Source organism: Sitophilus oryzae, unplaced genomic scaffold (genome assembly GCF_002938485.1).
Source record: "Sitophilus oryzae breed Bouriz unplaced genomic scaffold, Soryzae_2.0 scaffold_1718_pilon_pilon, whole genome shotgun sequence".
Lineage (NCBI taxonomy): Eukaryota > Metazoa > Arthropoda > Insecta > Coleoptera > Curculionidae > Sitophilus > Sitophilus oryzae.
In genome coordinates, this window is record NW_022146411.1 from 98,112 (window position 1) to 125,030 (window position 26,919).

Genomic DNA, 26,919 nt, shown 5'->3' on the forward strand with positions numbered 1-26,919 from the left:
TGTTTTATTGTTTATTTGTCCTTTAACGATCACTAATACACAGGACAAATCATTTTTCTGATAGTTCAAAATCGGGATCGTCAGAAATTGGCACATTTATCCCATTTCACCATGTTACGCAATAATGTCTTAATGTTCAAAAACTCCACTTTTCACTAATTTTGGGGCACACTGGCTTAATATTGGGAAACATTCCACTTCTGATGTTAAACAACTATGTTTAATCAGCCCCTAAATTAAACAATCAACCACCCTAGTTAAAAACTTTTACTATTACGTCTGTAATGAAGTCCATATATTTTTTTTATTTAATCTGTTAAATGCTAGGCGTGAACATAAATCGAACACGGCAGGATAGCTCGGCGCGAAAGTATTTCGCTAGTACACCGAAGAGCCAGGGTTCGATCCTGCCTTGGGACATAACTTTTTTATTTTTTTTATCGTTAATATTCTGATTGTAAAATATTTAGATATTTGTTTTTTGATCGCCAGAACGGATAGCGTTTGTGGATTTATGAACCAAACTGTAGATAAATAGAATTTGATATGTTCATTTGTTTTGAAGGATTATGGTAACAAATAATTCTTAGGCAAGCTTAGTATGGTTTATTTTTATTTTTAGAAATGTTATGATAGTCTAAAACCGAAAAATATTTTTAATGCTAAAAATTATTTGCTGATAAAATTGTGTTAAATATTTCGTCGATTTGCATGAATACGTTGAAGTTTTTTTTGGTACAAACAGCAAATGGGTTTTTGTAGAATCGACGGGTAAAAACCATTTTTTCTTACTGTAAAGAATCTTGATGGGTCGTAGGACGATGGTAACCGAACGTGGTTCGTGGTTCCCGACGGGAAAGGTTATTTAAGGGACGGGAGCGTGAAAGCGAGACTGAGTGCCGGTGACCTTTAGTAAGTAAACCTCGTTAGTTTAAGCCGATTCTGATCCGTTATTTTTTTTTATCAGCAATGCTGTAAAAAACCGAATTCTTGAGTTTAAATAAGTAAAAGTACCGTATCTTCGTTTTTGGTAGTGATTAAGTATAAATCGTGGTCCTAGAGATTTGATTTAAATAAGTATAAACCGTATTTCTGATTTATGAGTATAAATAGTTAAAAACCGAGCGTTTAATTATTTTTACCTGACCGTGAATAATTTGTGTGACCGAATTCCGGGCTGCTCAGGCGATTCAGACAACCAGACCGATTTGTTTTGATCCGACGCCGATTTTCTTCAGACAACCAGATCAATTCGTTTTATTCCGACGCCAATTTCCTTCAAAAAAAGATAATAGCATTCTTTCTTTTTTTTTAACCGCCAGATACCCCATCAGAGTTCTAGTAATCACAAATTTTAGTTTCAGCACAGTAGAGTTTCTATTTTATTTTTATGGTTTAAAATTTCTTTACAGATGAGGATTTAATTAAAGTTCCTATTTTATTTTACCATAATAATATTTCTTACGTATTTGAATTTAATTAGAGTTTCTATTTTATTGGATAGGTATTATAATAATTTTCTTTACAGGTTTGAATTGGAATACTGTGTACTTAATTATTGGCTATTGTAATTAACTGATTTAATTTCTTTTGGTATACAGGGTATTTTGGAAACTACTGGAGATAGAGAGTCGGTTAAATGGGGAAAGAAGTGCAGTTTTGTGGGGTCACAAATATTCGCCTTTCAGATTTTTGAAAAAGTTCATGGCTTACTAGATATTTTGAAAAAAAAATTCAGCTATTTTAAAAATTGTCTCTAATTCCATTATAAGCTATTTTAAACAAAAATTTTTCAGATAAAAGTTGTAGATAATCACATCTTTAATGATACCGTGTCCTCCGTTTTTTTCTAAAGCCTGTCATTTTTGATATATAACACAAATATACGTTTTTTTAAATGGAAACCATAGTTGGCCATGACTTCATAAAAGCGCCATTTTTTAAGCTTTTTTAGCGATATAAGCTATAATATGTTTTCTTCAAAAAATTACTGAATTATAGCCAATTCTTATCATTTTTAAACAATTTCAATTAGTTAGCCATGGAAACAAGTTTAATCGTCTTTGCTCTCATAAATGTGAAGCTGTCAAATCCAATCTTTGTAAATTAAAATAAACAAAAATTGTAAATATGAATTTTTCAAATGAAGAAAAGCGTGTAGGATTATTGGTTCAACCTTTCTTGCCATACATTTTCGAGGATACGCTGACCGGTGAATGTTACGTTTTTTAGAGAACGGTCTTCAAGACACGTTAGAAAAGTTAAATTTAGTTATAACCAATTTTTATCTTTCTTGACTAATTTCACTTGGATTGCATGGTATTCTTATTCCGTTATGATTTATAACTTATAAAAAGTCAGAATATATTACTAAACGGTTTTTTACAATTTACATTACACAAACTAAAACTTAAAAAAATAATATCACTACATACACCTTAAGTTATTTTAGAAAATGTTAAAAAAATCCTCCATTGTTTTGAGTTGCATCTTTTTAAAACTGAATTATTACTTATTCTCACAGAAGGACCGGTCGACTTAATTAAGCTTTTCTCGTACCGCCACTTCGAGTGCCTCTCTTAATTCATAAGTTCTTTTGTAATCCCTTATTGTTAACTATACCGCATAAAAAATTTTAAAATAGATAGGTCAGGTGATCGAGAAGGCCCATGCAATTAGTAAACCTCTTTCTATCCTTGCGTTTGTATAATTATGATATAAATGATTTTTAAAAATTCTTTCATTATGAAGGGTGGTGGTGGTGGTGTGTCATACTGAAAGTCATGTTGGAAAGACGTTTAAACTTGTTTCCATGGCTAACTAAGTGAAATTGTGCCAACTATGGTTTCCATTTAAAAAAAAACATATGTTTGTGTCATATATCAAAAATTACAGGCTTTAGAAAAAAAACAGAGGACACGGTTTCATTAAGGATGTGATTATCTACAGCTTTTATCTGAAAACTTTTTGTCTAAAATAGCTTATAATGGAATTAGAGACAATTTTTAAAATAGCCGAAATTTGTTTTTTTCGAAATATCTAGTAGGCCATGAACTTTTTCAAAAATCTGAAAGGCGCATATTTATGACCCCACAAAGGAAAGACTGGGAGGAAAACTGAAAGACGGCCAAGCTAGTAATAACAGAACAAAAACTGAAATGGGCTATTGACACCTTTTAGCCTTATAAAACAGCAGGAATAGATAGGATTTTCCTGCCCTTCTAAAGAAGGGTCATAGGCAAAACTGACTGGGCTAACCCCAAATCATTTAGGCCGATTAATCTCACATCGTTCATCTTAAAAACGATGGAGAAAGTAGTGGACAACCATATTAGAGTAAATCATGTACAGGTTAAACCACTGTACGATAGTCAGCATGCATATAGAGCGGGCAGATCTACAGAAACTGCTCTGTACCAGTTAACTGAGCTAATACAGGCAAGCCTGGATAGCAAAGAAACAGCACTTTGTGCCTTCTTGAACATTGCAGGGGCTTTGACAATATACCTCACGAGGTGGTCAAGCGATCTCTTGAAACAAGAGGGGTGAACAGTACAATAATTCGCTGGTTTAGGGAAGTGCTCTGAACACGAACAGTAGAGGCTGAGATAGGTACAAAAACTGTAGTTGTTAAAACAACGCAAGAAACTCCACAAGGTGGAGTGACCGACCTCCCCCCGAATGTGGAGCTTGGTAGTGGATAAACTACTGGAAGAATTAACTCTAGCGGGAATACACTGTATAGGGTATGCAGATGATATAGTCATCATTGCGCGGGGGAACATGAAGGCACCCTGTGTGACATTATCCAAAGAGAACTCCGCCTCGCTGAGAGATGGTGCAGAACTGTCGGGCTGAGTATTAACTCAGATAAAACCGCAGTAGTACCATTCGCCAGAAAGCGAAGTTTGAAAAACTTGAAAAGAATCCATATAGACGGAAAGGAAATACTGCCATCACAGGAAGTGAAATATCTGGGAATAACCCTGGATAGTAAACTTCTCTGGAACAGGCATGTTGAGAACATTACCAGCAAAGCCACAAAGGCTCTCATGATATGCAGAAGACTGGCGGGAAATAGGTGGGGCTGCGCCCCTAACATTCTGCGCTGGATGTATACCATGATAGTAAGACTCATGATTACTTATGGAGCAGTTGCTTGGTATACAAAACTAGAGCAACGTACAGCAAGGCAAAACCTGTGCAAAGTACAGAGACTGGCATGTATCTGCAACAGAGGTGCCATGAGAACATATCCAACAGCAGCAATGGAGGTCATTTTAGACCTAACACCATTGCACATTGTCGTCGGTAGTTATGCCATTGCGACAATGATTAGAATGGTCATTGACGGAAACAGTACCGGGAGAATTTTCAAGTCAGGGGCTTGGAACACCCTCAAAAAGAAAATTCCACTTCTCCAACTCCCAGTGGATGATATTCCAAGAATTTACAACTTTGAGAAACACCTCACTGTAGTATTGAGTAATAAAAAGGATTGGAAGCAAGAAACGCTTACTCAGCATATAAAAGACCATACCATCACGTGGTATACTGATGCTTCCAAAACCAAAGCAGGGACAGGAATATGAGTATTTGGGCCGAAAACTAAATACTCCGAACCAATGGGCACCAACCCCAGTATCCTTCAGGCAGAATGTAATATGCGCTATCGAAAGATGCGTACAATTTATCTTAAATAGGAACTATCGAAAACAGGAAATTGCCATCCTATCCGATAGTCAAGCAGCACTTAACGCGATCAACTCAGTAACCATCAATTCGAAGTTGGCCAAAGAATGCCTAGAGAAGCTCAACAAATTAGGCAAAGAAAATAAAGTCCTCCTACTCTGGGTGCCTGCTCACCAAGGGATAGAAGGCAATGAAAAAGCAAATGATCTAGCTAGAAAAGGACCAGAACCGTTCTGTTTTCCAAACGGGAACCAACTGAAAACGGAACTGAAGAATCTGGAAAACTCCATCCGTAACTTGGAATGGGTGTCCTCCAACGGTCTAAGACACTCGAAAAAGTTCCTCAGAACTTATGACCGAGAAAAATCAAAGGTTTTCCTTGATTTAAGTAAAAACAATCTTCGGATTTTCACGGTTTTTCTAACAGGACACTGTTTCCTCAACGAACACCTCAGTAGGCTGAAACTGAGAAACAACGGCGAATGCAGATTTTGTGGGAAAAATGGGGAAACACCAGAACACCTTATCACTGTGTGCGCCGAGACGACGACCATGAACCTTGGTACGTCTGATGTCGAGGATGGAGAGCTGGCCTCTGTGGAGCCGTCTCAGATACTGGCTTTTGTTAAAGCCCTGAGACTGTATGATGAGTTATAACTCGTTATAACTCAAGAAAGAGGAACAGAAATAGAATAGATCTATAAGGTCGCGGTGATTAACTCCCCTCCTAAACATTCTACATTCTGACCCCACAAAACTGCAATTCTTTCCCCATTTAACCGACTCTCTATCTCCAGTAGTTTCCGAGATACCCATAGAGAACATCGTAGGAAACACACATTGTATAGATATTTGACCTATTACTAGATGATCTGATTTAATTTATTTTTGTTAGATTTTGCGATATTGCATGCTTTAATATTCCTTTTTATTTTTGAATTTGAGTACTTTGAACTTGAAGATATTGGATTCATATTTAATTTATTTAAATAAATCTCGTTATAAAATAGATTAGACTTTAATTGGCTTTTACCCCATTGACCTGGATTCTCCACTGTAGAAAAGCTACCCGTACTGGCAGAAGTGGTCTCTCAAACACTATAAATTTTGAGGGTGGCGCCCGAGAGACAAAAGACCGACTGCTCAGCGTTAGTAATAGCTCTCTAGAAAAAAAGACTGTTACACGTCAACTTGTATATTAAATAGAGACGAGTACGGTCGTACTGCTGTTCTGGTTCTGCCTCGGAGTTGGCGCCATCGCAACACCTATCCCTGCATTGTGTAGCTCGTAGCTTCGTAGCCTCCTGATCCGCGCATACGCGGAGCAGTTACTTTGGCTCTGGATCGCTTCGGTGTTCCTGATATCAACTGATATCTAACATGCATTATGTTCTTTTTTTTTATGAATTTATAATTCTTTAATTAAATAAAAAGCCTATGCATTAGGTACATGTTTCTATCAAAATTAACATTTTTATTTATAGGATGTTTTTATTTATCATAATATCAATCATACGTAGTTCATTAACGTAGTTCTCATGTAGTTAATAAACGGGAAAAGACGAAATTTTTGAAGAAAAATTACACGTACCTAGTTAACCAGGTAAATTACCTCTTAATTAACTGCCGAAGCCAGCTAACATCTCCGAAAAATTCGTATAACAATAATACACGTGATGCGTATATGCAAAGTTGCGAACATTCAGAAAATCAGTCAAGAACAGGTACACAGATCGGCGCCCACTACCGGTAAGCGGAAAACCTGCTTGCGCAGTGTTTCCACACTTAATCGATAAAGGAAATTTCACCACTTAATATGCCAAATTTAAGATTTTGCAATTGCTTATTTTTCTTTATATGTATAGATCATGTTTTTGTGAATTTTAACGTTTTTTTATCTCGAAACCTATTAAAGATTAGAATAGGTTAGTATGAACTCGCAACACTGTAATGTTGAAAATAATTTAGACAGATGGAACAGGTGCCTTTATGCAAAAATCCATTTTTTTTAATCCCATTCTCTATAAACGTCTAACGGACCATGGGCGTGAATTACCTTACATAATGATGTATTATTCATACCTAATAAGCTCAATCGGTGGCTGAGCTCCATAAATTTCTAGTTTTGGCATGTTTACATCATCTATAAATATAATCACTTTTTTTCCGACCGGTGCTCCAAACAACGTTTTCTTTTTTCTTTCCAGTTTCAACTCGATGATTTCTTGAGTACGCACACTACTTGTTTGAGCTGAAAAGTTCATTGTCACCGCAACAAACAATCCACTTTTTTCGAGGCCATTAAACACATTTTTTGCTACTGCGGTCTTTCCAACACCTTTAAAAATAACGATCATGGTAATATAATGTTACCGTAAAAGTTGGAAATCAGTGATTGTTAACAATTACTAGTGAAAACTCACATTCACCGAATTTGCTAATACTACGCCAGTAAAAGTTCAACAGCTATTTTTAAAACCAACTTTTACTAGTGAATGTTAGCATTCCCTGGACAATAGCAGTGAGTTTGAAATATTCAGTTACCGCGGTTGCCACATGTAGTAAAATATAAAGATAAATAAGGACAAGTTGAATAATAGCACAGAATATCTAGCTACGCAACAGAAAAATACTCGAAATGAAAGAGTTAAAATTGCACAAATAAAATACTAGATGGCGCGACAATATCATAATCACAATATCATTGGAAATTTTCAATCTTTGGTTTTGGATCGACGATAAATCGACGGCACGTCGACGACCTTGAAGCTCGGTTAAATATGCACAGTTGCCAGATTCAAAAAGACTTTAATTGGCATCCCATTTTTTTCCTGATGTATAATAATTTCTTTCTATTCTTCATTTCTTGTCAGATACACTTTATGTGTAAAAAAAATTCATATATTATTAGTACTTTGGTTTTAAGAAAACGAAGTGCAACAATAAAAAAACAATTATTGGTCTTCAGATCATGGTATTCCAGTATATTACAAAAAAGAATGGTTACCTTGAAGGAGATGAAATACAGTTTAAATAAAGGTAATTTACACAAAAAAACACTTTTAATATAAATACTTTGAAATTTGAGTTCTTAAAAATTGAAGTAGGTATTGCAGAAAAACATCTTACCTTCAAGCGGACGAAAAACAGCGTAAAAGAGGTATTTCACCAAAAAATAACCTTAAGACTTGAGTCACAAATTAAACACATTGGTTGCGGCGAAAAAACTGGGTAGCAATATAGCACAAACGACACAAGAAACACGTTCACGGTAAAAGTATTTCTGCTGTGTGTGGGTGAGCTGTTCCTAGATCGACTTGTGTATTTGTTGAAAATCAAATGGTACCACCGGGTATGGTCGAATTTGATTCACGTTGGTAGTTTTGGGATGAAGTGCAAAGCGACTGGCGAAGAAAGAAAGAAATGGCAAGAATCGCAGGTCAGTGGACGCTGCAGAGAGTCAAGGGCATTCGACTTTAGGAGGCAGGGAACAGCTTGTCGATCACGATGCTGCTACGGCAAGCAGGAGCAGGATTGACAAAATTTGCTAAAAATCCGAACCGTTTATGGCAGCGCGCGGACTTGACTGAAAGCCGCACATAGGCGCTGTTTAATATTCCAAATGCAAATTGTTTCTTACTGGTTTATTAACAGAAAAAAGTGGTACACATAAATACATTTACACATTAGTATTTAATACACAAATTATTCGTTTGGCTTTTAAAATAGTTTTAAGTTTAAGAATATTATTAGAAAACATATGCTCACTAAATACATTTTTAATATATGTACACTACTTTATTATGTTAGCTAAAAAAAATAACTTTAATTACCTTTAAAATTAATAATGTTGCGGGCCGGTGTGGACTTGACCTAACCTCACAATATGGCCCGCCCTCGGATGACCTTAACATCGCATAGACACCGCAATGATTCATTCGTTCGAGAAGAATCGAGTCCCACTGGAATGGACTAGTACATACGAGAACATTCGTAAACCTTCTCTACGCACCTAACGATCTATGGACAATTCTAGAGTTCTTTACCTGTCGGTATAAAAGCCGGCGGCGGTGGCCTACAGGGGGCAGTTATAAATATACCAGTGCAGTTGACGCGCTAAAATTCAAAATAAATTCTTAGCTATAAATCGTTTGTAAATAGTTCTATAAGTCTTTTATCGTTATTGTTTTTGTTAATTAGTGTTAAATAAATAGTGTTTAAATAAATTGTGACTTTCTATCCACACGGAACCGACGAAAAACGTAACAATTGGTGTCAGGTGTGGGATGTGTGATAGACTAGGAAAATAAAAAGACAGACAATGGCTCCGAAAAAATTGTTGAAAGACTTAAAAGTGTCGGAATTAAAATGCGTACTGGAAGAGGGGGAATGCGAAACAGATGGAAAGAAAAGCATTTTACAAGCCAGACTGAGAGACGTTTTGATTGAGGAAGGTGAGGATCCTGACACATTTTGCTTTGAGCTGGAAGGTGACCTTGACTCGTCCTTACAAAAATTAGAAGATAAAATAACGGAAAATTCTCAAAAGTTGGAAGAGAGTTTGAATGATAAAATGACAGAGAATTCTCAAAAATTAGACGACAACTTGAACAATTTGAATAGTAAAATAACTGACTTGGAAGTTAATTTAGAAGATAAGATCGCAGAAAATTTTAAAGACATACAGGCCAGCTTCAATAATAAAATATTGAATTTAGAACAAAGTTTATACAACAAGATAACAGAAAACTCCAAGGAATTAGAAGAAAAGATAATAGATACACAAGACAAAATAGCACAGATTGAGGACGATGTTAACAGAAAAATCGAAATTTTAAAAGAAGAAATAGCGAAGTCAAATTCACCAAAATGTCAAGAAACATCGTCAAGAAAAAGTCATTGGTTATTTTAGTAAGACCTTGTCAAAACCGGAAAGGAACTACTGTGTAACCAGACGAGAATTACTAGCAGTAGTTAAAGCAGTGGAACACTTCTACAAGTATCTCCATGGAAGAAAGTTCTTGTTAAGAACAGACCATGCTGCTTTGAAATGGCTGTTGCAGTTTAAGAATCCTGAAGGGCAGATAGCTAGATTGAACGATTACAAGAATTTGACTTCGACACAGAACATCGAGCTGGAGCAATCCATCGAAATGCCGACGCACTTTACAGAAGACCTTGCGCTAAGGACTGTAAGCATTGTTCCCGAGCAGAAGAGAAAGAAGTGAAACTCCTAAGAACAACTGTGGTTAATGATAGTTGGCAACCCGAAGATCTTGCAAATGACCAAACCAGTGACCCAGAATTAGGTTTAGTAATTAACTGGAAAACCCCAGGCCAAAGACCAACATGGGAAGAAGTTTGCAGATATTCGCCGAACGTAAAGACGTACTGGGCCCAGTGGAATTTCTTGGTAATAGATAACGGACTACTTCGCCGTGTGATCGAGAGACCGGAGGGACAAAAAGAGAGAAGGCAGATCGTCATTCCAAAGAAGAGGGTCCCAGAAGTCTTGGAGGAAGTTCACAATGGAACCAGCGGTGGACATCTTGGTGTTAGCAACACACTTGGCAAGCTGCGTGAACGGTTCTACTGGGTGAACTGCAAAGAAGATGTGAGGGCCTGGTGTAAGAAATGTGACATTTGCGCAGCCATTAATGGGCCACAAAAGCGTGGTAAAGCCCCTATGCGCCAGTACAATGTTGGTAGTCCCTTCGAACGAATAGCGATCGACGTGGCTGGTCCTTTCCCGGAGACGAACGATGGCAACAAATACATTGTGGTAGTAATGGATTACTTCAGCAAATGGGTCGAGGCCTACGCGTTGCCAAATCAAGAAGCGTCCACGATTGCTGATGCCCTTGTTAAAGAATGGATCTGCAGGTTTGGTGTTCCCATGGAGCTTCATTCAGATCAGGGAAGAAACTTTGAGTCCAATCTGTTCCAAGGCGTCTGTGAAGTCCTGAACATCCGCAAGACCAGGACGACTGCTCTACATCCACAATCCGATGGGATGGTTGAACGCATGAACAGAACTATCAACCGTTATCTGGCCAAAGTAGTCTCTGACCACCAAAGAGACTGGGACAAATTTCTTCACCTGTTCCTGTTGGCCTACCGTTCATCCGTCCAAGAATCTACAGGGCAAACTCCAGCCAGCATCGTTATGGGACGGGAAGTGCGCCTACCCTGTGATCTGAAATTTGGTTGCCGACCGGGAGAAGAAGTCGCCGGAGAAGATTATGTCCACACACTACGTCAAAGGATGGACGACATTCATCAGAGAGTCCGCCTAAATATTCAAAGTGCTAGTGACCGAATGAAGGAACACTACGACATTCAAGCTGAGCATGGAGGATACCAACCAGGGAAGTTGGTGTGGCTATATAACCCGCAGAGACGTCGTGGGTTATCTCCGAAGCTACAATCCTCGTGGGAAGGGCCATACGAAGTCATGGATAGAATTAATGACGTCGTATACCGTATCAGAAAATTGCCAAAAGGAAAACCGAGGGTAGTCCATTTCAACCGTTTGAGCCCCTACCAAGGCGAAATAGAAGATCGTGCTGGGACCGTGAGAACCTGCAGCTTTGATCCCCCTGATTCGGAGATGTCCTTTGACGATTTCATGGCCCGATACAACAGCAGTGAGAAGGCTCGCTATGGTGTAACCAAAGAAGATCAACGAGACCTCTTTTCCGTGCCTCCTGATTATTCGCTCGCTCATTGTGTGGCTCGAGATTTGCGGATGTCCAGAGGAATCGCTGCGACGTTCAATGAGAAGTTTGGGCGTGTCGGAGAACTACGCCGACAGGATCCAGAGGTTGGAAGCGTCTTGAGGCTAACCGACAATGCACATGGTCAAGCAAGGCACATCTTCTACCTGGTCACCAAGGAATGGTCCCCGAGTAAGCCGACTTATCTCAATCTATGGAAGACCCTGATTGAACTGAGAGAAGCCCTGCTAAACAACAACATTGCACGATTAGCCATTCCGAAGCTGGCGTGTGGACTCGATGGTTTGAGTTGGCGTACAATCCGGAACATGATTGAAGTCTTGTTCAGATTTACGGGAATCGAGATCCTCGTTTGCTGCTACAACCCAAAGCTGAGATCGGGAGAGAAAACTGTAGACTGCTATTTCTACCAGACTTCGCAATGTACCAGGGGCCAGCTTTGCAAATACCTTCATTCACCGTATACATCTCGGGACGAGCATGTACCTAAGAAGGGGCAGTGTTGCGGGCCGGTGTGGACTCGACCTAACCTCACAATATGGCCCGCCCTCGGATGACCTTAACATCGCATAGACACCGCAATGATTCATTCGTTTGAGAAGAATCGAGTCCCACTGGAATGGACTAGTACATACGAGAACATTCGAAAACCTTCTCTACGCACCTAACGATCTATGGAAAATTCTAGAGTTCTTTACCTGTCGGTATAAAAGCCGGCGGCGGTGGCCTACAGGGGGCAGTTATAAATATACCAGTGCAGTTGACGCGCTAAAATTCAAAATAAATTCTTAGTTATAAATCGTTTGTAAATAGTTCTCAAAAACAATAACGATAAAAGTCTTTTATCGTTATTGTTTTTGTTAATTAGTGTTAAATAAATAGTGTTTAAATAAATTGTGACTTTCTATCCACACGGAACCGACGAAAAACGTAACAATAATATACAGGGCGATTGATAGTTATATTTATTAATGCTGAAACGTTAGTAATGAATTAAATTTCTCTTTGTGCGTTTAATAATAATGGAAATAATTTATTAAAATGCAGTATAAAAAATGTTAATTGACTAAAAAAATACTATAATAACAAATTTCTTCTGTTTGTCACGTTATTTATATAGACCTAGGTAGATTTTAAAAAGTGACACAGGTAAAATTAATAATATATTAGTTCGGCATAAAAGTTGCTGTCACGACATCGTACAATAAATTAAAATTCGTAAAATAAATTAAAATTATTAACTAAACAAATCTTTATAAAGAAACGTAAGTATACCAAATTTTGGCCCAAACGAACTCCAGGAAATGATAGTGCATAATATTGTACTATATATATATATATATATATATATATATATATATATATATATATATATATATATATATATATATATATATATATATATATATATATATATATATATATATATATATATATATATATATATATATATATATATATATATATATATATATATATATATATGTATATATGATAGCATAATATATGGTACCTCTCGATATGCTTCATAATATTGCAATGTTACCGAAGATCCATAGTATACCAAATTTAAGCACAATCGAACGCCAGGAAATGGTATCGTAATATGGTACTATAGGTAGGTACCACTTTATATGCATCATAGTACCATCATATTGCAATGTCATCGAAAATACGTAGTATACCAAATTTAATCTAACGCCAGGAAATAGTATCGTAATATGGTACTATATTATGGTACCTCTTGATATGCTTCATGGTACCATAATATTGCAATGTCATAAAAAATACGCAAGTATAATCAAATATGAGCCCAATCCAACGTCACGAAGTGGTATCGTAATATGGTACTATATTAAGTTACCACTTTATATGCATCATAGTACCATCATATCATATTACAATGTCACCGAAGATACTTACTGTACCAAGTATAAGTCCAATGGAACGCCAGGAAATTCAATTACAATCAAACGTCACAAAGTGATTGTATTTCAGCTCGTAAGACTTAACTCCAACTAACATGGCAACACATGGCAAGTTAAATACCTAAACGTTTGAAAAAAGATCTTTGATCTATTTTAATATGTTTAAATGATGTAGCAAATTTGAAGGTACGCTTTATAAGGAAGTATTACAATATGAATTACACAATGGCAACATTGCATAAAATTCTTTTAAATTTCGTTTGTAGAAAACTGTTTTCTTTTAAATTTATTGCCCTCTATTATGTAGTAGCGAAACTACCGCATCAAAATATCTGATTTGGAGACAGGCTTTAAAAGCCTGTCTTCCTTTGGTACCTATGATTTTATACGTGTAACGAGGCTTCTGCTGCGTAGCTAGATATGATAATAGGTATAATAGGTTCCTAACCTAACATTAAATTGAGCTAAACGTTAGTAACGTTGACGGGTATCTGGCGTAAATTTGCATTGTTTTTTTGTGGTTATGTGTAATTGTTTTTTTATCGTTGTAAAAAATGCTTTACGGTATTTTCCCTATGGAACAAATTTTCTGTAAAAAATTAAGCCAAACTAACACTCGCAAGAATGTAATAATTCTTGTTTTTCATTTTTTGCCATATAATGAAATCATAGCAAAAGATTGCGAGAGAAAAATATATTAAAGAACCTAGTGACCTCTGCTAGTGACTATGAACTTATTAAACGTTTTAATATGCTTAAAGTAGCGGGTTTGAAAAAACGAATAACTCCCGTTGAAGAAAATTCGAGCATACTTTATTTTGTCCACGGTGAAGAACTTTATTAAAAAACACCTTGTATCAATAAGTAATCTTATGTCTATAAATGTTTTTTTAATTGTTTTGTACACTTCAAAATGTTTACTATGTTTTCTCCTTTAATATTTTTAGAAGGTTATGTCGTTATTTTCTATAATTTTTAATAAATATACTACAGAAGTAAATTATAATTTTGAGATATGTGGATCAGCTTGAATATTGAGGCGATCCAATATTCTTAAAAGTTTTGTTTGTTCTAACTTCCAACGACATTCTCTCTCACCACACTCGTCCTGTACAATAGACTAACTTTTACTGGCAACCTTTAGTAAATGTTACTTTTAATAGTGAATGTTACAAATGACTAGGAAAAGTCGACAAATCTCTTTAAAATACCACATTCACTGGTCCAATGAGTAATTGTTATCATTTCCCAGTGAATGTTAACAATCACTGAATTTCCGACATTCACTGTAACATATATAACATACGGTATACAGGGTGGTGACAATTTCGATGCTCAACGTTGGCATCTCAGAAACTACGAGAGATACGAATTCGGTTAAATGGGACAAAAGATGCGTAATTAGAAGTTCGACAAAAACATAATATGAAGAAACCCCCGGTATCTTGATTAGCTTCGGATTTATGTCAAAATAATTAAAATGATACGTTTATATTAAATGACAATATCTTCAGAACTATAGTATCTATATTAGAACGTAAGTTGGTAGTTTTATATTTTTGACATTGGCCAATTAGATGCTATGATAGGAAGTGAAATTAAAATACATAAATGTAATTAATCACTTGTATATTAAGAAACAATAACGGGTTATACATTGAGCAGAGAGTCTTTCAAAGTTAAACGGACGCCGCTGCGTTCACTTCTCTTGTCGCTATGCACTTTTTGGCACGTAGGCGCGAATCTCCCACTTCTTGCCCGTTACGACGGCGCTCAGGGACATCTTTGGCGATGGCCTACGTTGGTTCAGCCAAACCGGACGCGGCAGACCACTATACCGGTAGCGACCGTAAAATATTGTTACAATGCCGTTTTCAGAAAAATTTTAAGCTTTCTAGATTTCTCACAACAACAATCAAGTTTTTGTTTTCTTATGGCCGCCATTTTGAATTTTTACATGTTAGATAGAGCGAAAAAATGTCCATACGGTGGTATCTAATCAGTCAAGTTTTTGTAAAAGATGGATTTTTTCAAAATTCGCCGAAGATCAAGTCTGCTTTGGAAATCCATTTGACATTTTATATGTCAGCAAGTTATTTTTTGTTTATTCTATTAAGTGTCAAATCTGGATGCACAAAAATGGTATAGTAGAGTTAAGATCAATACAGAACCAATGTATAATATTACTGTGGTCTGATTTCTCTAATTAAATGAGGTGTTCTTTTGCATAATAATATGATTTTTTTTCTGTTAAATGTACCAGAATTTCTAAATAAATATTCATCCGTCCATAATATTTTTCTAGAAAAAAGGGGCTCTTGAACACTTTCCCGGAACCATTTGCAAAATTTTAATCTTCACTTGCGAGTTATTTTACTTTACTACTAGAAGTTTCCGGATTTATTTCAATATGAATGGCACATTAATATCATCAAGCCTTTTAAAATATTGCCCTCTTGTTTCTTAAAGCTACCAGCAACTGCTGAATTTCTTGAAATTCTTGCGAAAATTCTACGATAAGGTTGCGTCGAGGGTTGCATACTTTCAGGATACAATATTCTATAACTTGCGCATGCCATATCGGAATTTCCATTATTTTTAAGTAAACAACATACATATCTCGTGTTTCCTCACTTGTGAACATATTGTTGACTGTTAATACATTTTACATTATTTATTATAAATTTTTGTGTCCATATTTGACACTTAATAGAGTAAACAAAAATTAATTTGTCATATGAAATATCAATTGGATTTACAAGGCAGACTTGATCGTTTGAGCGATTTTTTTAAGAAATTTTCTGAAAACGGCATTTAATTGGCCGAGATCCAATCGTTCGAGTCATACGTTTCAATAGATAGAATAGTTCTAAAGATATTGCAATTTAATATAAACGTATTATTTTCATTTTTTGACATAAATCCTAAACTAATAAAGATACCGAGTTTTCTTCATAGATGATTGTGAAACATCCAATTACGCAACTATTATCCCATTTAATCGAATTCGTACCTCTCGTAGTTTCTGAAATGCCAATATTGAGCATCGAAATTGTCACCACCCTATATAAGTTATACCGACCGTATGATCGAAAAAAAACGGCATCCAGTTGGCTTGGAAATGACGATCGATAACATACCCCATATAATTTTCCATATAAAATGACAGCGATCTTCATTTCATAGCCATCGCTGACGCCGTTTTTTTTTCGATCATACGGTAGTTTTGATAACTAAAATTCCCAACCTAGGCTAATGTAACCATCATGAAATAGTTGTACCGTTATAGTATCTCTAGAGTAATCACCTCTGCATACGAGGTGCAGCAGAAAATTAATTTAAGGAAATTTAACAATAATTATGCCGGATTACTACCAATTAAATTGAGGAAGGCAAAAGCAAAATAGTACATTTTTAAGCTTCATTCAGAACCTGGAAATTAGTGAAATAAATTGGTGGTTTCAAAGGAAGTTCGTTTCTCTAATTTTAATGTAACAATTTAGAACGTCAAAATTAGTGGTAGTAGGTAATTTCCAATCCGTAGAACAAGTTTAAAAACTTTTAACTTTTCTCACTATTAATTATTGAGGTTAGAAATTAAAACTTTATTTTCTTATAAGCTAATTATTAGTATTTCGTTATGATACAAAGAAAACGAGGTATAATCGATAGCGACTTTCTTGATACAACTGACTGCCGCAAGCTGTCGCTAGGATATTCTATTAATTTTAATTGTATTTTTTGGACATTGTGAATGATCGTAAAGTTTTTCATTCAGAACCTTGAAAGTAATGGAATAAATTAGCGGTTTCAATTATAGGAGTTATTCTAATTAAATAATACAATCATTTTAAACAATTTTTTTCCCAGTGCATCATTTAACTCGTATAGACGTAACAAAGTAGAGGAAGATGGGGATTTCTGCGCCAGGAGGAGCAGGAGCAAGGACCAAAGAGTGACGTCACTCCCTCCTCTGACGTCATCTGTCAACTGTCAAATGTCAAACGTCAAACCTGTCACCTGTCATCTGTCAAACGTCAAACCTGTCACCTATCAAATGTCAAACGTCAAACCTATCTTACGTCATCTGTCAAACCTTTCTTACGTCATCTGTCATCTGTCAAATGTCAATGTTAAACGTCAAACGTCAAACCTGTCACCAGTCAAACCTCAAGCCTGTTTTACGTCATACACCAATCTCATCTTACAAAATAACAAATAGAACTATATGTATTTATTCACCCTCTTATACAGGGTGTCCCAGAAGTGAGTGCAGATATTTTAAGGGGTGGAAGATCTGGTCAAAATAAACATATTTTCTCTTTACCATTTTTAAAATAAATTGAAAATAACCGAGTTATTTAACTTTGAAAATTTAAAAAAATAATCGCAACATTTTGGGAACCGCCAACTACATCCAATTACCCGGATCAAACCCGGATTTCAGTTAGTTCGACGCACTGTGTTGCCATAGGGACAAAAAAGTATACATATGTTAAAAGTAAGTCATAAAATCACAACACCTGAGGAGTTTGCAGAGATGCATTACATTTTTAAGATTGTGATATTATTACGTAAAATAAATTAAAAGTTAAATGTTTAATAATGTGTTAAAAAATGTGTTAAAAAAGTTAAATTAAAAACTTACCCTACATTAAAAAAGATACTTATGACAGATCGATGTAACTGTGACAGTTCTTTTTTTCGATATACACTTAACTAAAATACATTTCATTGTGCTGCTTTACTTGTACATGCTATTATAATAACTACTAAAATAACAGTCCCCGTTTTTAACACATTATTTTCATATAGGCCTCATCACAATTTGAACCACTGATTTACAAGACACCTTGAAAAGCACACATTACTTTGAATACCTTTCTGAATGAATAAATGTTGAGAATTATTGTCTCTTACAGCCACTTTCCAAACTACTTTCAATCTAAGAAAATACATGTTTCACTCAACAATTTTAAATACGTATTTTGTTTTTTCACTATTTTTTCTATGTATTTCAACAATTCCATCGACAGCCCAAACGTCGCGTCGGCCAAGAGAGCGACGCATCACTGGTAACTGCTCCTTTGTCGCGCCGCCGTGTCGAGCTTGCGTCATGCGAGGTTGCCATAGTTTCAAGAATTTCAAATTCAAGACACTCGAAGCAATCAAATTCTTATTAAGTTTTAAAAATAAAACAGAACAAAACACAAATGAATTGGTTATTGATAAGGTCACAAAAAAGAAATTTCAAAAATGTTTATCGTAATTCAGAATTCAATACATCGAAAACAGCCCGACGAATAATCAATTCATTTTTGTTTTGTTTATTTCCTTTCATGTTTCTCTGTTTTATTTTTAAAATTTAATACGAATTTGATTGCCTCGAATGTCTTGAATTTGAAATTGTTGTAACTACGGCAACGTTGCTTAACATCGTCGTCTGACGCAAGCCCGCCTCGACGAAGAGTGGTTCAAATAAAACAGAGAAACAGGAAAGAAAACAAACAAAACAAAAATGAATCGATTATTCGTTGGGCTGTTTTCTAAATTTCTTGAATTGAATTCTAAATTACGATAAACATTTTAGGAATTTCTTTTTGTGACTTGATTGTGAATAATATGAATCATTTTATTAAATTTATTCCAAAATAAAGTTATTTTGCAGCATAACAAAGATTTTCGTAAACGTCATAAACGTAATGATTTAGTTAATTTTCGGTGGTTTTTGTTAAGTTTTCATTGAAAGAGTAAGTACTAAAAATAATTAGTATGTTTTTTTTTCTATAATTATTAATAATGAGCACTGATAAAAGATTAAATTTAACATTCCTAATTTTTTGAGTAGAAATTTGTCTATGAATTTATAAATGTAGAACTATGTTCCGCCGAACTATGTAGAATGTGGATAACATAGGAGGTTGCAACACTGCAAGGTTTAGATACACCGTAGGGAAATCTCAGGTGAATAAACAAGTGACACTAAAAAGTTTTTTCAAATTTCCCGGAAAATGTCAAGAAAAATTTTAAATTTTCAACATTTTTTTTCATAAAAAAAACTCATAGGCGTGTTTCTGGGGTTGAACTATACTACCAGTTAAAATATTTGCACTTATTTCTGGGACACCCTGTATAGTGTACTGCAATGAAGTGCGTCAGACATCTATAGCTCCTATAATATAAAAACTTAGGAATTTTCCTTCCACATCTAAAGTATGTACTAGGATGTATTTCAGGAAAATATTTTAACTTCTACAAGGTGGCTCAAAATAGTATGGTAGATCGAGATGATTTTTTTTTATATAGAACACCCTGTATATTATCGCATTTTTGGCTTTCTTTCTGATCACTTTAAATAATCCTAAAGATATTAAGTTTTGATATTATTTGATTTAAAATGCAAATTATACTAGACATTTACTGCAGTTGGTATTTAGTTACTTTGCTAGAAATATCGTATTAAATCATACGGGGTCTTCAAAATTCAACGCCAAACTTTCTAAAATATAAAATATTTTTACTTCATTTTTTTAAATGGAACACTCTGTATATTATAATTTTATTAAATGCAGAATAAATAATGAACATTTGTTATATTTAAAATATAAAAAATATATGATAATAAAAAATTAAAATAAAAAAAAAATAATAAAAAAAATATAAAAAATATATGCAGGTTGATCCACATTATGACGAGCACAGCGTGGAATTAATTTCTATATTAGCAGTTCAAAGTAAGAAACTCTAATATATATAATTATATTAAGTATATAGGGATGGATGTCAAAAAGGTCTGGGGTGAAAGATCGATATTAGCTGGAGTGGCACTTTTTCCGCTATGTGCGCCTTATAATTTAGCTAAAAACGCGTTTTGGTCGGTTCGCGCAGGGGCCTTAATAACAAACCTATAAGTGTTATACAGGGTGCTACAAATTCGAGGTACGAGCATTGGTATCACGGAAACCGTAATAGATACGAAGATGGTTAAATTGGGGCAAAGTTGCGCCTTGAGATGTTTAGCAAGATGCCATCAAAACAATTTTAAAAATTTCAAGGATTGCTGAGTTTTTTGAAAAAAAAACCGGATTTTTTGGAAAATCAAGTTTATTTTTTCCTGTCGTTACTTTTTAGAAAATCAAAAAACTAATTACACATTCTCATAGCCACTTTTTTATTTTTTATTAGGGCTATCTGACAGTACTTTAAGATTTTCAAATTAGTTGATAATTTGTGACATTCAGAGGTCAACTTAAGTTATTTAAATACGCACCTGCATTTTTTATTTCAGATTTTGAAAGAACTCCGTCTCCTGAGTACAATGATATGCCACACTTTACACTTTTTTTGTTTTGGCTACCTTAACAACAAAACTATTTAATTATTATTTTAAAAAATTTCAAGTACGACTCTGGTTTTTTAAATCATTTAATCTGATTATTATATTCATCGTAACAATATTGATTAGAACTAATTAACAGTGAATAAGGAAAATCGAGCCAATTGAAAGATTCAAATAAATAATATCCAAGTCAGCAATTTAAAGATATTATTTTTAACTTTTTTTATTGTGAATTTGAAATCTTAGTATACGATCTAATAATATTCATAATATTAATCGTAGTTATAAAAAATAAATAAACTTCTACGAACTAGTTTCCAATGCTCTACATGTTCGAAAGGGTTACCACCCTCCCTATCGCACAAATTTATTTTTTTGTTCAAACTTATTTATAGCTCTTTGAACATAACTTCTTATTATAGTTCCGAATGCATTTTGTAGTCTTTATTGTAAATGTTGAAATGTATTTATTTCACTTTTATAAATGCCCCTTTTGTTATTGCATTTTATTTTCCGTATTCAATGTTTTACCCCACGTCATTGAGAAGTTTGAAAGCTTATCAATATTGTAACGATGACTAGATTAAATCTTAAAAAAAATAGAGTCGGACTTGAAATTAGTTTAAATAAATTATATTCAAATGTCCGAAACAAAAAAAAATAATTGTGGCATACCATTGTACTCAGGAGGCCGAGTTCTTTCAAAATCTAAAATAACAAATCCAGGTCCGTATTTAAAAAAATTAAGTTGGTCTCTGTATCTCACAAATTATCAGCTAATATGAAAATTTAAAAATACTATCAGATAGCCCTATAAAGTGGCAATGAGAATGTGCAATTAGTTTTTTGATTTCCTAAAAAGTAACGCAGGAGAAAATAAAATTACCGGCGTGAAGATAGCCACGGTTTTCCTTCCACGGTTTCAGAAAAATCCCAACCATAGTAAACATATGGCAACGACGCTTTTCGTCCGATTTCAGCCACATCCACGGTTTTCGGTGTAGAAACGCCTCAATTAAAATATATCTACAGCCGCACTTTTCTGTTGTTACAAATATTATTAAAGATTTAGAAGAATTATATTTTAAGTTAATAGAAATGGTCGAGTTTATATTTATATATAATGAACAATTATTTATAAGATATAAATTTAACTTTAAAAATCCTCTTAAAAATTTAAATTCTATCTAGTTCTTAGCAAAATTCGATACTAATTTATTAAAGGTTGTGCCACAGCGAGACCCTTTGGAAAAGATGTATAGGCGACTAGGGTACACTACCCTGTACTCAAAACCATTTGCAGGTCTTTAAGGAAAGGGCCAGATGCAAAAAACCGATATTTTACATAAAATTAGACAGAAAAAAAAATCGCTACCAAATTGTTAAGGGTTGTGCCACAACGAGGCCATCTGGAAACGATGTACAGATGATAAGGGTACACCACCCAGTATTCATAATCATTTGCCGGTCCAAATCATCCAAAAGGGCCAAGTTCAAAAAACCGCTGATTCTCCTAAAAATTAACAGAAAAAAATTGTAGCTTATTTATTAAGGGTTGTGCCGCAACGAGACCACCTGGAAACGGTGTACAGTTGACAAGGGTACACCACCCCGCATTCAAAATCATTTGCCGGTCCGTAGGAAAAGGGCCAAATTCAAAAAACCGCTGATTCTCTTGAAAATTAACAGAAAAAAAATGGTAGCTCATTTATTAAGGGTTGTGCCGCAACGAAACCATCTGGAAACGATGTACAGATGACAAGGGTACACCACCCCGTATTTAAAATCATTTGCCGGTCCGTAAGAAAAGGGCCAAGTTCAAAAAACCACTGTTTCTCTTGAAAATTAACAGATAAAAACTTGTAGCTCATTTATTAAGGGTTGTGCTGCAACGAGACCACCTGGAAATGATGTACAGATGACAAGGGTACACTACCCCATATTCAAAACCATTTGCCGGTCCGTAGTGAAAGGGCCAGAATAAAAAAACTGTCATTTTACCTAAAATTAGACAGAAAAAAAATAGCACGCCGATGAATTACTCGTATATAGCGAATTTCGTTTTTCCCCTTACCCTGTACGGATACCCCGTATTTACAGAATGGATCGACGCAGGGTTGGACTGGCCATATTATATAGATAACTATTAGGGGGGTCCAGCCTTCGCCGGCCCCCTTTATAGTTCATTATTTATTCTTAACAATATTTGCTTTTGCATTGCATTATTGAATTTGCATTGCATTGGTTTGGTTTGGATTAGGGTATTTCCCTGATTACCTTGCTTTTAGGGTAGTTCCCTGATTTCTATACAGGGTGAGACTTAAATAAGTGCAAATATGTTTAGGGCTGGTAAATCTCGATAAAAGAAACATAATATTTTTTCTTTACCGTTTTTTTTTCAAATAAATCCAAAACAACCGAGTTATTTCACTTTTAAAATTTCCAATTTTTTGCTATAATTTTGAGAATCATATATTGGATTTTACTTCTTGTAAATTTAATCTACTACCTATGTTACCATATTACAAACAAATTACAAACAAGATATGTTTTTAAACTAAAAATTAAAAAAAAGTCCATTTTTTTTTAAATTCCAAATTTTCAAAAAAAAATCGCGCAAAAAACTCATCGTGTTTCGTGGGTCGAAATATACTACCCTAAAAATATTTGTACTTATTTAAGACCCACCCTGTATATAAAAGGGAAGAATTGACCAAATCATAAGGCGAAAAAATACGCAAAAAAAACACCCGGGCCCCTCTTTACATTGCCACCCGGGTCCCTTTGGCCTAGTGCGACCCTGGATCGACGTCCTGTACTAAAAAAACATACGACTAAGAATCTGTGTGTTTGCTTTTAGCGTGATCGTAACGGAAATTACGGAGATAGCAGAATTTTGGTGGCTATTTCAGATCACTAGGAGTTAGCAGATATTATTGAGTTAAAATAAAAAAAAATCTTTAATGGGAAAAAATGTGTTTGCTTTCCCTACTTATAGAGTATTTTTTTCTCTTTCTAATGGTTAGCCGGCCCTTTCCCTACGGACCGGCAAATGGTTTCGAATACGGGGTAGTGTACCCTTGTCATCTGTACATCGATTCCAGGTGGTCTCGTTGCGGCACAACCCTTAATAAATGAGCTACAAATTTTTTTCTGTTAATTTTCAAGAAAAACAGCGGTTCTTTTAACTTGGCCCTTTTTCTACGTACCGGCAAATGATTTTGAATACGGGGTGGTATACCCTTATTATCTGTACATCGTTTCCAGATGGTCTCGTTGCGGCACAACCCTTAACAAATTGGCGACCATTTTCTTTCTTTCTAATTTTAAGTAAAATGACAGTTTTTTGATACCGGCCCTTACCCTACGGACCGGCAAATGGTTTTGAATACGGGGTAGTGTACCCTTGTCATCTGGACATCGATTCCAGGTGGTCTCGTTGCGGCACAACTCTTAATAAATGAGCTACAAATTTTTTTCTGTTAATTTTCAAGAAAAACAGCGGTTCTTTTAACTTGGCCCTTTTTCTACGTACCGGCAAATGATTTTGAATACGGGGTGGTATACCCTTATTATCTGTACATCGTTTCCAGATGGTCTCGTTGCGGCACAACCCTTAACAAATTGGCGACGATTTTCTTTCTTTCTAATTTTAAGTAAAATGACAGTTTTTTGATACCGGCCCTTACCCTACGGACCGGCAAATGGTTTTGAATATGGGGTAGTGTACCCTTGTCATCTGTACATCGTTTCACAACCCTTAATAAACGAGCTACAATTTTTTTTCTGTTAATTTTCAAGAGAAAGAGCGGTTTTCTGAATTTGGCCCGTTCCCTACGGACCGGCAAATGATTTCGAAGACGGGGTGATGTACCCTTGTCATCTGTACATCGTTTCCAGGTGGTCTCGTTGCGGTACAACCCTTAATAAATGAGCTACAAATTTTTTTCTGTTAATTTTCAAGAAAAACAGCGGTTCTTTTAACTTGGCCCTTTTTCTACGTACCGGCAAATGATTTTGAATACGGGGTGGTATACCCTTATTATCTGTACATCGTTTCCAGATGGTCTCGTTGCGGCACAACCCTTAACAAATTGGCGACGATTTTCTTTCTTTCTAATTTTAAGTAAAATGACAGTTTTTTGATACCGGCCCTTACCCTACGGACCGGCAAATGGTTTTGAATACGGGGTAGTGTACCCTTGTCATCTGTACATCGTTTCACAACCCTTAATAAATGAGCAACAAATTTTTTTCTGTTAATTTTCAGGAAAAACGGCGTTTTTTTTTAACTTGGCCCTTTTCCTACGGACCGGCAAATGATTTCGAATACGGGGTGATGTACCCTTGTCATCTGTACATCGTTTCCAGGTGGTCTCGTTGCGGCACAACCCTTAATAAATGAGCTACAAATTTTTTTCAGTTAATTTTCAAGAGAAACAACGGTTTTTTGAACTTGGCCCTTTTTCTACGGACCGGCAAATGATTTTGAATACCGGGTGGTGTACCCTTGTCATCTGTACAACGTTTCCAGGTGGTCTCGTTGCGGCACAGCCCTTTATAAATGAGCTACAATTTCTTTTCTGTTAATTTTCAAGAAAAACAGCGGTTATTTTAACTTGGCCCTTTTCCTACGAACCGGCAAATGATTTTGAATAGGGGGTGGTGTACCCTTGTCATCTGTACATCGTTTCCATGTGGTCTCGTTGCGGCATAACCCTTAACAAATTGGCGGCGATTTTTTTTCTTTGTAATTTTAAGTAAAATGACAGTTTTTTGATACCGGCCCTTACCCTACGGACCGGCAAATGGTTTTGAATACGGGGTAGTATACCCTTGTCATCTGTACATCGTTTCCAGGTGGTCTCGTTGCGGCACAACCCTTAATAAATGAGCTACAAATTTTTTTCTGTTAATTTTCAAGAAAAACGGCGTTTTTTTAACTTGGCCCTTTTCCTACGGACCGGCAAATGATTTTGAATAGGGGGTGGTGTACCCTTGTCATCTGTACATCGTTTCCAGGTGGTCTCGTTGCGGCACAACCCTTAATAAATGAGCTACAAATTTTTTTCAGTTAATTTTCAAGAGAAACAACGGTTTTTTGAACTTGGCCCTTTTCCTACGGACCGGCAAATGATTTTGAATACAGAATGGTGTACCCTTGTCATCTGTACATCGTTTTCAGGTGGTCTCGTTGCGGCACAACCCTTAATAAATGAGCTACAATTTTTTTTCTGTTAATTTTCAAGAAAAACAGCGGTTTTTTTTAACTTGGCCCTTTTCCTACGGACCGCCAAATGATTTTGAATACGGGGTGGTATACCCTTATTATCTGTACATCATTTCCAGATTGTCTCGTTGCCGCACAACCCTTAATAAATGAGCTACAAATTTTTTTCTGTTAATTTTCAAGAAAAACAGCGGTTTTTTTAACTTGGCCCTTTTCCTACGGACCGGCAAATGATTTTGAATAGGGGGTGGTGTTCCCTTGTCATCTGCACATCGTTTCCAGGTGGTCTCGTTGCGGCACAACCCTTAATAAATGAGCTACAAATTTTTATCTGTTAATTTTCAAGAGAAACAACGGTTTTTTGAACTTGGCCCTTTTTCTACGGACCGGCAAATGATTTTGAATACGGGGTGGTGTACCCTTGTCATCTGTACATCGTTTCCAGGTGGTCTCGTTGCGGCACAACCCTTAAAAAATGAGCTACAATTTCTTTTCTGTTAATTTTCAAGAAAAACAGCGGTTATTTTAACTTGGCCCTTTTCCTCCGAACCGGCAAATGATTTTGAATAGGGGGTGGTGTACCCTTGTCATCTGTACATCGTTTCCAGGTGATCTCGTTGCGGCACAACCCTTAATAAATAAGCTACAAATTTTTTTCTGTTAATTTTCAAGAAAAACAGCGGTTATTTTAACTTGGCCCTTTTTCTACGGACCGGCAAATGATTTTGAATACGGAGTGGTGTACCCTTGTCATCTGTACATCGTTTCCAGGTGGTCTCGTTGCGGCACAACCCTTAATAAATGAGCTACAATTTTTTTTCAGATAATTTTCAAGAGAAACAACGGTTTTTTAAACTTGGCCCTTTTTCTACGGACCGGCAAATTATTTTGAATACGGAGTGGTGTACCCTTGTCATCTGTACATCGTTTCCAGGTGGTCTCGTTGCGGCACAAACCTTAATAAATGAGCTACAATTTTTTTTCTGTTAATTT

At 35.6% G+C, this 26,919-nt stretch overlaps 1 protein-coding gene across 1 annotated transcript in view; it reads right to left on the reverse strand.

The window, feature by feature from the left end:
- The window catches only part of LOC115881389 (dynein heavy chain 6, axonemal-like), a 92,822-nt gene that overhangs the window by 36,582 nt on the left and 29,321 nt on the right, over positions 1 to 26,919 (reverse strand). The window contains exon 4 of the mRNA XM_030898847.1: positions 6,775 to 7,030. Coding sequence (XP_030754707.1) covers positions 6,775 to 7,030 — 256 coding nt within the window. The remainder of the gene's footprint in view (positions 1 to 6,774; positions 7,031 to 26,919) is intronic.